The sequence below is a fragment of the Sipha flava genome, unplaced genomic scaffold, assembly GCF_003268045.1.
Source record: "Sipha flava isolate LNK unplaced genomic scaffold, YSA_version1 215_pilon_pilon, whole genome shotgun sequence".
Taxonomy (NCBI): Eukaryota; Metazoa; Arthropoda; class Insecta; order Hemiptera; family Aphididae; genus Sipha; species Sipha flava.
The window spans coordinates 169,653-186,701 of NW_020272834.1; the positions used below are offsets into that span (position 1 = coordinate 169,653).

Sequence of the window (17,049 nt, forward strand, 5' to 3'; positions counted from 1 at the left end):
AAGCACTTGATACACATTTTTTCTCTGAATAGCAAATTTTGTCTTATGTTTTTCGGCGTAGCTGTATCGTAATATCATTAGAATATACGGTGATTGTGTGCTTTTTTTAGGTTTGGTATTGGTAATTTATGGATCTAGCGATTAGGATCTAATTTAAATATTTTTAAACATTACATTTTTAAAACATTTCCTGGCTAGTTCGATAATTCAGCTATTAACGGTCGGAACAGATGATTAGCGTGGACGTCTGTTGTACATAGTTATTGTTCTAATGGAAATACTAAAATTATTTCGATTGTTTAATATTTCTGTAGATGACTGGTAAAAATGTTTCCATAGAAAAATATATTACATATTTGTAACAAAACGTGAAGTCTATATACGCTTTCTTAATTTTGTTAAGTTTATTTGTATAATAATAACATGTTTACGATTTTAACAATATATAATAATAAATATTCATCTTACATAATAAAAAGAGATATAAGAATCACACAGATATGCATAACAAACAATCCGACCACATGAATGGATTGTTTACCGTGTGCACGCTCTATTGATATCCGCAGATTAACCGATAATCACAATTTCATGGATCGTTAGTACTCCGTAAGGGCGAGAAACACACACGCGACATATGCATGAGACTATGCTGTCTCGTTACATATTATATAATATGTTCACGAGAGAGTTACTGTATGTATTCAACATTTAACTGTTTCGAATAGGAAACTTAAAATATAATTTCGTACTTAAAATCTTAGATACACTTCAAGCTCGAGTGTTTCTAATACAAAAAGTGATGCGTTTCACCCATGCCCGATTACAAGAAATTAGACCGAACCAAACAAAATTTTTTCTCGGCTACGGTTTATTATCACATTCTCTTTTGAGTGATTCGCAGGGGCTGTTTTACGATTATCCAGAAACGCTATTCTTGTCGTGGTCTAAATTTTATCATTCTTTAACGTCGTTTGAGACTCGAAATTGAAGAGAGGATAACCTACAACGTTAGTATTTCTGCAAACTGCACGAATTCAATTATTTTGTTTTTCGCGCGGTATATATCGACATATTACGTTTGGATTACCCTTCGCGTTCTTGCGGTATCCACACATTATATGGTTTATCGCTTTAGCCGTTGTTTTTTTTCTCGGTCATATATAACACGTACGCACGGACAGATATCCACTGCAGAAATCATTATTTCTACTAATTCTATCATTTTTCACCGGCTGTAGGTTTATTGATATAACAGTACTTAAATGTAATGTAAAGCGCTCCGGGCCACCACACCTTAACGTCAGGGCTAGAATTAAGTTTGGCCGTTGTAAAATATGCGACGCCAGTATAGAAAAATTCAGCACATGGAAAGACGATTGACGGAGCAATCAATGAAACCGCGCGCATAGTCTCAGAATGATTGAAGCCAATATCCATAGAAAAAATATATCGCATCATTGAAATAGTTACTCCAAAATACGAAAGTATCCGCGGAAATTGAAAAAATCAAACAAAGAAATGACCCTGGACTAGGGATTGGCAAAAAACATCGATGTTTTAGGTCGATATATTTTAACCGATCATTTGTTTTTGATAAATCGATTAAACATCGATTTTTATATTCAAAATGTTTGAATTTTTTTTTTTGTTTATATTATTTTAGTATGTAGTATACAACAACCGTTATGTAGTATAAACTTTATATTTATAACTAGGGCTCGTAAGTTCACGCATAAATAAGCATGCGATAATACACTAACATTTTATCAAATAAATATTAAAAATGCTTAACTATGCACGAAGAAAAAATGCATAAACATTTTTTTAAATAATCAGAACTTTGGATTTAAATAATCCATTCATATTTTTAAGAGTTTAATTGTTCTTCAGTTACATTTCATTAAAATTATAATTAATGAACACACGTTGCGATGAAAATAAATTGAAATGGACTCGTCAATAGGAGGAGAGTGGTAGTTGTGCGAAATAACATTGTTTCCATGGTACTGCTTTTAACTTATAAATCTTAATGTCATAAAAAAATAAAAACATTGATAAAATACTAAGATTTTATAAAAGAGTTCGGAAAAGTAAATAAGAATGAATTCAAATATTTATTGATCTAATTTTTTTTTTTGAGTTCCACGAAAAATGAATACGCTGAATTTACATAAAATACTAGAAATATACGCTAATAATTTAAAAAGAAAATCAACTATATGCAAATTATTCCAATACACACAAATTTGCAAAAACATGCTCTATTATACTTTAGATTTTTATTACCATTGTTATGAAACGGATTTTTATCTCAACTAACATATTTTCCCATGTAGCTAAGAAAACATGCAAATATATGAACTTACGAGCTCTGATTGTAATTTAATATCGATGTACAGATACATCAAATATCGATATTCAAACAATTTTGCCCATCCCTACCCTAGACGCCTATTATCCGGACACCAAAATCCAGGCTTAAGTCACGAAAAAGTTTTATGATGACACTGGACGGGCTCGAGAAACCACCAGTAGCCCGGCGGATAGAGCTGTGAAGATGCAGATATCTGAATCTGTAACGGAGTTGAAATAGAAAGGATTCACCAGAAAGGATTTAATTGCCCTTCCTTCAATGGAGATCCCTGTACTAACTAAGAACAGGTGTCTTGAGATTCGGATTAAACATAAAGCTAAGGGTTTTAGTGACGATGAAAAGTGTAGGTGTAGGCATGGTACAAAATCCCGACACCTCATTACATGTACAGATATGAAAATAATATACTTGGTGGAAGACCTTATTTCAGCCAATGAAAAGGCATCTCTCGTTGCTGACTTTTGAAAGTCGAACATTTAATGTACTTATGCGAGAGACTGCACGAGAAGCCGGCGGACGAATGTACGTATGTATGAGTGCGCACAGACGGCGGCCAACACGCAACCTGTCGTGTGTGATTACTTAGGTCAAAAACTAATACGTCGATAACCCTGTAGGAGGGGGAGAATGAACTGTGTATTTAGGTGGTTCAAATATTATAATTTAAATCCAAATGATGCGTATGAGGTGACCAACAACAACAATATTTTGTGGTATAAATGTACAAAACGATTGTAACATTCTGCAATGGAATGGCTTATAGACTAGGGTTAGTATAAATAGGCGCGCGATCACATATGATCGACAAAATCAATATAGAATAATAACAATGTAGATACAAAAGATGATACACCGGGGTAATGTTTACAAAATAATTAACATAAAGTAATGTGCGACCTGATGCGAGTTGTAAGATGATATAACACGTCGATGGTGCTGCAATCAACCCGGAGCGACGATGGAACGGCTGCTGGTATTGATCGGGCCCGTGACACTTACACTGCCGTCGAATGTGACGATTTGATCGACGTACGCAAGTTCAATAGCCGACGATGGATAGAAGTGATTCAAAACTGGACGACGCAGTCGCGGGGTGATACTTACGGTTGTAAGGTCTCACGCCGAAAAATACGTCACGCGTGTACGTCCGTTATCGCGTCGTAGAACGCGGCTCGAACGATAAAAAATCATTGCGCTGCGGTTCGCAATCGGCCGGGCGACAAAACGTTAAATTTAATTATGGCGTATCGGTACACAGGCGATCGGCGAAAACGGACACACGCGGACGACATGGGTGACCACGGATCGGGGTTGCACTGCGAAAATCGGACGGACGCACAAGTGGCTCGTTGATTCGCGGACACAAGGACGCTATGGCTCGATTGCACGGAACGAAACCAAAATCGTATTGACGGCACCGGTTCGCGACGGTAAAAGCATGCGGCTGATAACACCGGAAATTGCCAAGACAAGTGAGTCAAACGACGAAAAAATATGGCGGCGGATACCGAAAGCTCGACCGTGACGAGACCGTCCCCTACTCCGTGGGTACGAAGGTCGACTTTGCGAGGCATCGGTGATGCGCTCCAGGATGACAAACGTTGCGACACGGAACGTGATGGTCACGTCGCGCGCAATTTAAATAGTTGATTTTGTATTCAACAATACTGATCCCGGGGACATGGAAGAAGAAAAAAAAAACCACACCTGCAGCGTACCTGTCAACGTATATTTCACAGCGGCGGGTATACAGCGGTTATTACCACGGAAAAGATTTTTTGTCCATCCGTGTCCGTCCGTTTAATTCTACGTATTCATTACGGTCCATCAGCTTAGAACGATATCGGTGAAATCTTTTGTTTTCCCTTAAGCGGATAGTCTGTATTTGTCTCTATAGTTCTCACTCACGGATGCATTTGCATTAACAGCATCGCGATTCAAGTAGAATAAAGGCTTTCTAGTTCGATATCAACAATAGCTTATGCGGCGGAATAAATAATCAAACGCAGTGTGATAAGTAACATTTTTGAAAAATCATTTCTAAAAAAAAATTTGGCTAGATTAGGAAAAACCGAAATTATGTCGTAGTGAAAAGATACTACAGAGGCGACCACTTCTGATATCTAGTAGAATTTGTGTAAGTTCTTAAGTAGTGATTATACTAAACACGTAAGCTTATACACTTGATTCGTTATTATTTTACTTAAGCATTTCAATCGATTCCCAATAATAGAGTGAGTTTAAGGGTTATACAAAACGCTAATCACATTTCTAAATCGAACAACGATTATAATAATTTTTATAATATTATGTATATATATATATATATATAAATATACCATTTTTAATTTAAATAAAAACCTACAGCACTATACTCTACTCAGTACGATTTTTAATCGATGCATTTTAGGATTATGATGCTCAACATTTCTTCTCATACTATCGGAATTCAGTGGTTATCGTAGTATAGTGAACACTCGTATACATATCATTGGTATTTAAATATCGGATTTCCGACGGATATATATATATATATATTAAAATTTTCGGTATTTGGTAATGAATAAGTTGTTTTTGTTTATTTCAATAAATGTTAAAGTACTTGCATTAATTGCAAATTTTCAATATTTTAAACAATATAAGAGCAAAAGTATTATCGACTCAAATAACTTAAACGTAAGACTTAATACATTTCATTGGAACACATATATACACGTATATAGAAAGATCAAACTTGACACCTTGATTTTTAATAGATTTTATTTTATAGTGCAAGTAATCACTTTGCGTTTGACTTATTGTCATGTGAGTAGCTAAAATGACATGTAGGCACAAACAATGTATCTAAAATTAATTCATACCTTCACTGCACGATATCTGTCGTATTTGAAATCAGTCATAAAATTAAAACATTTTGATGTGATAGTTAATTCCATATAGGTTGTGTATAAAATCTATATTTTAAGTGAATAGAGTTCACACACGTATTGATTGTCTATTTAATATGCAAATAGCACAGCCATTTGAACATAACATCTAACTCAAATACTGCTGTCAATATATAATCACCGTCAAAGAGACCAAGAGAAGCCATAACGTCTATAAGACCCCATGTTAAATAAGAAACACAATAACCACAGTGATATTTACATTAATATCTAATAATAATTACTCGAAATTGAACACTGAACAAGATGAATCGCAACAAAATAAATTAGAATATAATAACAATAATAATCACCCAATCGCTGGTGGTTGATAAATATATCTTTCTTTTTTTTTCTTTAGAATCATTATTGTTATCTGTATTAATATAATTTGTATTAATTTAAGTAATTTTTTCAGAAATTCCTAGGCCATCTCAGAACCCGAAAAGTACGTTGGAATTACTGAACAGAGCCACGCATAACGGTAAACCAATTGTTATTTTGTACATCTACATTATCCTCATATTAATTATAAATGATTATTTTTACTTTTTTTTTATATTTTATTTTTTTATTTTGGCATGTTTTTTGTTTTCTACGATATTCTCATATTTTAAGATCGTTTTTGTAAAACCAAATTAAAGCGTTACGTGAAATTGACTCTACTCAAAATATTGTTTAAGTTTAACACAAGAACGCGACGATACGCATTTAACACATTTTAGCACTACTGCCGGAGTGGGTTGATGAACGTGCAAAGTACCCTCATCAACGCGTTAAGTATATCCGGCTTGTCGACTCGAAAAGCTACTGGTGTACTAGGTGTATTGTAAATTATATTTTATAGATCAATGTCGTCCTAAATACTTTCTAAATACTTTTAACTTTCAATTAAAATCAACAGCGAAACTTTTAACGATACAGATTTGATTAATGAACACACACATTTAATACACGTACAATGGGTATTAACGCGGTGCGTGTACACAAGAAGTCCCGCAGGGATTTAAAATGAATACGGACCCCCATCGCAGTTTCAAATTAGCAAAATTTCACGAGGCTGTGTAAGACATCGCGACACACTGTTCCGTAATAGACTCTCATTTCTGGGTTGCCAGTCATTGTTTTTGTTCTCTTTTTTATCTTTAAAATAAAATACGTCACTTATATGTTTTCGAGATCAGTATGCGAATGCTATACTTTTTTTCGTTGATAACGGGTGATAAACACAACATACAATTCGACGTTTCTATGTTCACCACTACAGTTTAATCATTAATAATAACTGAGTATAAAATGTAGAATATCTCTCAGATTATGTCATAACATTTTTGTTAGATGTGTTCAAATGAACACGTTAACATATAGTAGTGTAGGATTAGTTTACTTCCCAGTACAAGGGACCGCATTAAAATGTTGCAACTTATTTTTTATGCGATATATTACAAAATCGGTATCTCAGGAACATTCTCATGTCTAAATGTGATAATCGGTTTTTGATATTTCATATAATCCAATTTAGAATGTCCGTATTGGAATTTTGCTATACTGCACGGTTAGATGGACGGAAGCAGTACTACGGTTATATAGTACGTTCTCTTGAGTAAAACTATTAAAATTTTCACCAGAATAATCATATACGCATCAAGAGACTCGTTTGAAATGTAAGCAGTCTTCGTAGACTCTACTTATGTAAGTAATAAACATACCAACCTAAAAGTTAAAGTTATACTACATATAAAACCCTACTGCTTGGACCATTATAGACTTATGATTTCCAATTATAATAGGATGGAATTTCTAAAACAAACAAAATTCAACAATTTCAAAATATCGATCTCGAGAAAATAACAAATGCTATTTTATTTATATATCTTACCCTATTCGTTGGAAACATGTCTATAGAAGACTATGTAAAGGCTATGGTTTTACAATATAACAATTCAACCATCACGATCCACTAACAAAGAAACTTTGCTCTGCACCCAAAAAGATCCATCACCGTTTAAAAGCAACCGATTAGCTATTGCACTTGTTGTGTACATGTTAAAATAAAAAATCGACCGTTTCTAACAGTTATAGTTGTATGCAAGACCCGTATTATATACATCGCTAATGAAGTAAACGTGCGTCCACATCTGCACATCATTATTCTAATATCATATTTTCTGTATCAAATGTAAAATTACAGGCTGGTAGGTATTACATTTGTGGAGAGCAAAAAAATGAAAATAAAATAATATTTTCACGTGGTTGAAAACATATTTGTAATAATAATCGTCTTTGCAATAATCTCCGATAACTGCAGGAACGTAATGCTTGCCACTTTGAGCAGTCGAAAGAATATTGCTATCGTCACCAAAAGTGGAGGGCCGGATATTGATTAGATCGTACGGTATAGGATCGAATTAGTTATAGGTATCGGAATACAGAGAGAGAGAGAGAGAGATAGAGAGAGAGAAAGAGGGGGGAGGGTGGAGAGAGAGAGAGAGAGAGAGAGAGATAGAGAGATAAAAAGAGAGAGTGACGCGCACGAGGTTAGAGAGAAAAGTGCGAGCGTGCAGCGTGGTGATGACGTAAAAGCATTTGCTCCAAATCATCCATTATATCATGACGGTTAAGAGACATAATAGAGTTATTATATAGTGTACCAACCACGAACAAGGATTATACATACATGTATTGGATTAAAGTGATTAAATATTACACCGATAAACTCGTGTTTCATTAATAAACCGATTGATTAGAAGTTTCTCGGGCGCGACGATTTTTGATACACGTTCGTCTTCTTATTACCGTACAAGTATTCACGCTGCCATGATACCGTATTCCAAGTGTGGACCACGCCGTGAATCCATAAGCGCAATTTAAATTTTTTACCAGAGGGGTGCTTGAAAAATGTATACCAAATATACCCGTGAGAGGCTTTGTCCGCACACCATCTTAATCAACCTTACTTTCATCAACATACAAAATATAACATTTTGAAATATAATGTGCTGGATTTTTGAGGTGCTAAGCCCCTTAAAACCTCCTGATTTGCGCATATACGTGAATTTCCAAGTGGCGGAGGGACTCAAAATCTCGTGTTTCTCTTTATTGTAAAATAATCATAATTAAACAAAATTCATCTGAAATTCAATTAATAAATCAAATATGTGAAATAACAATAAATAAACATCATTTTTGTTTATATTGTAGAATTCTCATGCGAAAAATGTAAAACGTTACATAGAAAAACTTGTGACAAGCCTATTATTGATATCACATATCGATTCACATTAAAAATTTGCAAAAAATCTCTTACAAGCATTAATTTTTAAATTGGAAATAATATTCTAAAGATAATTAGATAAAACCCAGGTTTTGAAGATTGAAAACAAATCTCAAAAGATTCTTCATTTGGCCACTCCAGATAGTACGCATATATTATTTTCCTTAACCATTTCAGAAACACTCTGTCTATTAACCATTTTATATTTGCTTGTACAATATTAAAATGTCTTACAAATAATGTTTTTAACATTTACAGTTTAGATTTCATAAACTCCTGGTCACTGAGACTGTGATGCAACTATTAATTTTGAAGAGAGGGGATGATCATAGACGATCATGATCATAGAGATTAAATAAACTATTTTTATTATAATGATACTGTACTTATATGCGGAGTATCAAAGGTGGGAAGTCCAAATTGAGGACACTCCGGTCCAAGTCATCTTTCCGTTTTTTTAACTACCGTACTGCTGTGTCTGCTATCATATATTTTGGCCTTTCTTTGTCCCGCTATGAAAACAATTTCTGGCGCCGTCACTGACCAGATCACATATCAACGTGAACCTTTTGCACTACCATTCGCATCGTCTATTGCCATAAACCACGTAATCACGCCCGTGCAATTTTCAGATGAGATTTTGCAATTCGTGGTTATATCTTAAACGTTACGTGATATCACTTGTCGCACACACTTTTCGAGTTGCATATGACGCAAATTATCGATCGCAGCAGCTAATGTGATTGTAATATTATTTAACTCGAGGCGATGCGGTACGCGTTTCGCTTCAAGCAATATCAATATATAATTACTTTGTTTTTCGTAGAAGAACCGCGCTGTACATTCCCGTTGATACACGCACAATACCCCGGGCTATGCCGATCGTTCAGTCTTCGAATACACAGCTCTCGTAAACACTTCTCGTTCGAACTTCGTAGTGAATATTATACTATTGCTAGTTCATATTTTCAATACGTATAATTTCGTTGCAGAATAAGGTTACCATAAAATGCAAATACGCGCATATGTGCATAGTACATCATACTCTGCCACAATATTATTAATATTCGCTGCCCGCGCATACCTAGCTAAAATGTATAGTTACTGCTAGCCTAACTAACTATCTTCACCAACATGTAGATTATAAAATCATTATTATAATATATTATAAATCATGTATAACACATTTTTACTTTTTGAGTTATAAATAAGATATTCCGAATGAAAAAAAAAATAACTATTATCTGATGATTTAATACTTACAGAACATAGCAAATTTTTACATAAATGTATAAGAATATTTTACTTACGGTATTCGCAAACTCCTTAAATACTTATATACTGAAAAACAAAAATAAAACGTTACCGCCGTTGGTAGTAAAAAAATTGTAAAAGTGTAAACTATACAAACTATAAATATTTTTGCCAAAAAATATTTATAGTTTGTTTATATTATATTTTATTATTATTATTATTATATTTATATTATATTTATATTATATTTATAGTTTTTGTCAAAAATGCATTAGAAAGCGCGGTTTATTCTTTATGAACAACCGTCGTTATCTATAATTCGTATGACTATTTTGATTACTAATGCCCAAATAATTAAATAATTTAACAATTTTTGGATTCTAAAAATACTTTAAATTGATTATATTACATTGATAAAAAACAAAGATATACTTAAATTATATGGTTGATGCTAGTCATCTGAATATACCTAATGAATAAAAATAATAATAATAAAAACACTTACATTTTTGGGTTTGTTGTACCAATTTAACACAAGAGAATGGCTTATTTTTTTACAATTCGAACGTTTTATTAGATGCGTTTTATTCGCCATTTTTTAATAAAAGAAAAGGAACTTATATAAATACTTCACGTTAAAAAAAACACCGAACGAAAATGGTCAACACGATACAAGCGCGGTACACAGTCACACAAACCGAATAATAAAAAAATTCAAATGATAATTTATAATTTGGTCTTCCAAATTCCAATTCAAAATACTTCATGAAGTCAATATAAATAGATAGTAAATTTGTAAATCATTATTTATAAATAGGTAGTGTATAGAAAATTCAAATTAATATGCTGAAACGGGTACTTCTGCGGTTTAGCCAATCTTTTTCTTGTTATTTTACCACTACACTGTTTCGACCGACTCAAACATAAAAGTTTTTGATCGCCAATATTATAGTTGTATTAGATTTAGATATACCATAATATATACTATAAGTGTATAATATAATCTCTGAAGATTCGATCTCAAACCACAGAAAATCTTTTCTATAAAAAAATTTCATAATTGTTTCATAAAAATTGAATTTTCAATTTAAACTTGTGTCGAAAAAATATAACAAAATCTTGAAATCATATTTTTCCATGTATATTATATTGAACTATTTTGAAAATAAGCTACACAGTTCTTTGTGAAAAACCAACTTTTTATATGGAATAAAATAATTGGCTTTACGTGTTAAATATATCTAGAATCGAGTCCTATGAAATTGCTCTACACTCTTTAGTTCTTTAGTAAGTTTCAGTATGCTCTATAATTTGTATGAAAGATTTTTTTTCGTAAACAAAATCATTTTTTGTAATAAAAAAAAACAAAGTTTTTACGTATGTCAAAATTCGGCGGTTTGCAGCTATTATATAAGCTGTCGCCCATCAAAAATAATAATAGTACATTAAAATAATTTTATTATATTGACTAACATATCATTTATTGCTTTCATCTTATGAAAATCTAATATTATTTGGCTATAAGCTATTATTAGTTGCGGGCTTTGGCCTACGGAATGCCGATAACAGACCGGTTTTTGGCGACTGTTGATGCAAACGTCGCGCGTTATAGTAAGAACTAATAAAGTTGCCGCTAGAAATGAAAGCAGAACACGTCAGTCGTAATATAATTTTATTTTTACGTAAAATCTTAGTTTTAAGAATTTTTAGATTCAAAAACTTGGCTCACTGAGTGATTTTAGAGCAAGAACCCTAATACAAAAGTTGTAGAGAACAAAATTTTGGAAATAATGACATAGCCGTTTTTTTATACATTCAGTATTTAACAAACTATGACCAAAACAAGAAATCCAATTTTTTACTTTTTCAAATGCTTGTGACTTTTTTCCCAAGAATAATTTAAAAAAAAAGGCTATGTCATTATCTCCAAAATGTTGTACTCTACAACTTTTGTATTAGGTTTTTTTCTCTAAAACTACTCAGTAAGCCGTAATATTGAAACGCGTAAACACGTTTTTATACATGTTTTTTGATAGAATACCGTCCTCTTAATCAAAGTTTCGAAGACTATCTCACTCAAAGTTATTGGACCGACCGATAGTAACAATAACAACTATCTCATCCGTAAAAACTGCCGAACGAAACGTAATACGTTATAAAAAACTTTAACTATCGAAAGAACGATCAAAGGCCTACTAGGTGCGTACAGTGTGGTTCGAAGACTTCCGAGTGGGTCATAGTGTACCGTCTACGGCGGAGACTTGTTCTTCTGCAGGTGTTAACATGATGTGCTAGAAATAATTTGATTATTTTAGAATATTTATGTACATACTCGTAGACCCGGATTATTGATATATTTTGAAACGATAATGATCGTGACCGTATTCGTACATAATGCATGTCTCCCTGAAGTTATGCGCAAAGCCGCGTAGTGGTACGGTCAAACGAGCTGGAAATAAAAAAAAGAAGTAATTAAAATAATAATAAAAACAAAAAAAAAAAACCGTCGTTGACCATTATAACACGCTAATGGATTAATCAATAAATCTACACTGATAAAAAAGAAATTGTGAACGATTCGACGGTTTACCCTTCGAAACAATGTTGGTGTTTTAAATACGTGTAAGCGTACGTCAATATTACAATATGTATCGAATAAATTCGATCAAAATCATATTTGTTATAATTTATTATTGTAGTAGGTTCATTGAATCACAGACAAGCCACGTGAGCTTTTATCCTAGAAACGGTCATTTACGCATATAATCTTTCAAAATAGCCATCACCCGATCAAGATTGTATTTTGTGTAAATAATATCCGATCGGAGAATATCGAATCAACGGGTAAACAAAATGCCGGAGAACGAATTACGAACGAAATAATGTTGTTGTAAAAAAATTAAATATAGCATATAAATGTGTTAAACATTATTTAAAAACAAAATACATAACGAGTTGCATTACTGTATTAATTTATTGTGTGTGCGTGAGTAAGTGAAATTATAAATAAATAAAGATCAATTGCGTTAAGGGATCGTATTTTTATTATTTTTTATTTTTACAACTAAATTCCTACAACCCCGCCTGGTGATCATTTAGATGGAATAAATTATGCGGACATAGATATTATTGCGAAAAAAATAAAAAATAAATAATAAAGAGAACGATTTTGTTGTAAGCTTCTATAAAAACACATGCTTGCACTTTGCTATTGCATCCCGGTTACGTTTTGGAATGTGACCTGGAAAGTAGGAGTGAAAACAAAGAGGGAAAAACGCTACATAATATACAAGGTGTTCAAAACTGTATTCTATAGGGATTTCATCAACAATAAATAAATATAAAACAGAGAAACATATTTAATAGTTGAGTTTTATGAAGTTGTGTGATTCATAAATGAAATTTTAATTTTTAAATGCTCCTGGAAAGGAAAGTAGGCAGTGAACTTTTAAGACTCGAAAGAGAACCCCTACATTTTGTGTAAACGAATTGTAAAGATTTATTCAACAGATTTTAATTATTGAAAAACATGTTTTAATGTAAAATGCTATTCTTGACAATTAGTTGTTGTAAATTGAATTGCGTGTACCAGGACCGTATTAGCGCATAGGCACTATAAGCACTGTGCCTAGGGCCTACGAACTTGTTTAGGCATATGAAAATGTGTGACTACGATTTTTTTGTAGTATGCAAATGGATATAAAAAAAAAATTTTTATGGTTTTTGGCAATTTATATTATATATGTTTTAGAATAAAATTAATTTTTTTTAACATTTATCAAAACTTTTATCATATAAAAATTTATAATAGTTATCATATAAAAATTAAGATTTGATTTTAATGTTGTAAATATTATTGTTTTTAAAAGCTTAACACTGCATGCGATTCAACACTTCCTCTCCCAAAGAAAAGATTTCTTAATCATTTGATTACTGGACAACGGCCCTGCAAGAAATAGGGGTCTAGGACCTACAATAGTGTTAACCCGGGCCTGACATGCACACGTATATTGAACACAATTATGCATTGGTATTTAAAAATTGTAATCACGCAAATTATTTTAGATTGTCTCATTTCGCGCGTGTTTACCGTTGATTGTGTACTATCTATTTCGCATGTTTACGAAAACGCATTGTAGTAATGACACATGATTTTTCGATCACCCTGTATAAGTATTATACGTAGAGACTATTTTTGCAGCGATCGCTCAAGCGATTTTCCTCGTCCGGACGTCACGTATGCCAAGGTTGGTAGTGGTGAGGCGGTAACACTTTATTTTTATTTTCCGCCTACTCAAACATCACCCGCTCGCCCGTCTACCCACAACAGTGCTGCAGGACACATTATCGGCTCGAGATTTGCGCCTCCGTTTTCCGCAGCCATCATACGATAGTATATTATAGTTGTGTACAATCAATGAAGACGAAAACTTATTGGCCGATGCCTTCCCCCTCCCCTCGGGTCCTTTAAGATCTTTTCTTACGCCCCGTCCGGGGGCACTTCTTTCCCGCATCGGCTTCGGGTGATATTTATTATTATTATCGTCGTTGTGCACACGTCGTGCACATTTTTCTCGTAAGAACATGGGGAAGGGAAACGGTGACGATGAGCGAGAGAAAAGAAACGCATTACCGCCGACGAGTCGCCCTCGACTGCAACCAAAACTGTGCTCACGGTGTATTTCTGTACGCACTTCGAAGTATAACGATAACAATTATGAAAAATTACGACTTAACCGTTGTGCGCACCGATACGAATACGTTGTACGGCGTGATGCACGTATAACTCTGCCGTCCACAAACTTACCGAGAGCAGTTTTGCGCGGAACACGAGACGAACGAGAAAATCCGTTGACTGACAGCGATACGCAACGTCGAGGTGCAGACGGCGAAGTTTCCGGACGGTCGGCGTGGAGTGGAGTACGTCAATAACGCACTGCTCGCGCGCGTACACCTTTTGGGGCCGCAGAGTGTATCGTGATGATGATGATGACGATAATAATAATTAAAGCTGGGAATACGATGCGCCTTGCATCGTTTTCCGTAACGTTCCGTGCGACGTTCGTACGTTGTCACTAACTCGCGGATACACGTCTACACGTCTCGTGTAATTATTATTTTAACGGCAATACGAAAGTTTACGATGGATATTTTTGACGGTTTTCGACTGCTACTGATCTTCGGATCGCTTTACTCTTTGTTCAATTTTTGGAAAAATTTTTCGATATTGAAGTCGAATTTGAAATGTTTAACTTCATGATTCTTACAGGCTTACGTGATTTTAATACGGATATGACAAACAATCAAATAGCTACTCCAGTGGTTCCCAACCTTTTTCATCCTATACCCACTGGTAAATTTTTAAAAATCTCATTCCTCCTCCCTTAAATTAATGATTAGGCGATTGTTAATCGTAAGAATCAAACTTTGTACATATCAACATTAGGTTAAATGCGAAAAGGTCTATCTGCTATCGTTATAAAAAATAATTGTTATCAATGCAGAATAATCTGAAAATATATAGTGATTTAAATTTTACACATAGTAAATGTAAAATAACATAGTTGACCAATTTTTTTTTTTTTTTGTTCTTATTACATTTAAAAAAATATCATTCACACAAAAATTATTTAGGAAAAAAACATTGTTTTACATTTTTCATTACCTCATTTTTAAACGTTTTAGGGAATAAAAATGTTTTTTTTTAATGATTTTTCTTATGGTATAGGGTACTTCAGCCCAAATCATCGGAATGCTTTCTCCCTCTTTCTATCAAGTATCCTATTAGATAATTAAACGTGTTTACCGACGCTACAATCCGAACACTCGATTTTAATTATTTTCATCATAAAATTTATCATTACGTGTTCTAAATGAGCGCAACTTCATTGGGGGTGCAATAGGGTGCATAAGACGTGCATATTCGAAATAAGCACTTCTAGTTGATTCTGAGGTAAAAATAATGTTTAAAGATGATTATTTTGCGTTTATGAGAAACAGTTTATTTTAGTTTATATTTTTAATGCACTAATAGCACGGACGGAAAATCTACATACATATGTGTATGTTTGCAATAAGAGAGGTGAGTACTTGGGTTTGTCATGTAAACAATTTTTAGGGATGTGATATTGCGATGATGGTCCAATTTATTTTTAGTATTTATTGCTGGAACACTATTTAGGAATTTGCTATCTCTTGATGATAACTAAATAATGATGTTCATTAATACGATTTTGTAATTTTTATAGAATAGAATAAATAATTAAATGGTAAAACTAAAACAATTTACTTCAGGCAGTTGCCAAGCTTTGTCAATCACGGATCAATTTAAGATGAATAATTTTAGCGTTTCCAAGTCTTAGACTGAATGCGCGCCAATGAGTACAACACACACACCTCAGGTATATTTGGGTAGGCGGCCGAACAGAGTAAATATGATTGCCGGATGATTTGCAAACGGAGAATCCACGGCCATCTGTCGTGGCTGAAAATCTCATTGAAATGTTTTATATCAGTGGGATGCGTGCCAGCATGTTTTACTGTTTGCGCGCATAATGTATACTACACGTTCCGCTTACCCTTTTAACGTGAAGACATTACGGGTCGCAGAGTAAATAATCGAATACGATTTACCAGGAGAAAAAATTGTACAACTGTATAAAGAGAATATATATATTTGTTATACTACTCAAGGAGGAGGGAGAGAGTAGAAAGAAAAAATCATCCATTTCCGCCACCACCGATCGCAGCTATTGTCACACCAACATTAACGGCGATAATTGCTTTCCGCCACCGCTATGAAATATATTATAATATTGTATAAAATAATAATTTTTTTTCATTTTCCCGAGAAAAACGATGAATCTTTTTTTCTCCCCTTTTTTTCAATGCGTTCGATACCGTTACACTGAGGGTCAGCTGTAGCTCTTTCAACGCTCAGTGCAACAATAATTTAGGTATTCCTCCATTTTAACCAATTTAATGGTATAATAATTATACCATTAAATTGGTTAAATTATTTGGACAGGCATAATTGGGGAGCTAGAGGGGCTAAACTCTATTCATAATCAAAAATTCTCGAAGTAATTTTTTAAACATGTAAACTTGCCACATACTCGTATTTGTAAATCATACAGAGAACAAACAAAATAATGGTATAGTGATAGTTTAAAAAACTGTAATAGTACCTTTAAGTGTGGCCACTCGTTACATATCGA

At 33.5% G+C, this 17,049-nt stretch overlaps 1 protein-coding gene across 1 annotated transcript in view; it reads left to right on the plus strand.

Moving 5' to 3' along the window:
- The window catches only part of LOC112682931 (lachesin-like), a 228,650-nt gene that overhangs the window by 135,574 nt on the left and 76,027 nt on the right, over positions 1-17,049 (plus strand). The window contains exon 7 of the mRNA XM_025553715.1: positions 5,723-5,788. Within this exon, the coding sequence (XP_025409500.1) occupies positions 5,723-5,788 (66 nt within the window). The remainder of the gene's footprint in view (positions 1-5,722; positions 5,789-17,049) is intronic.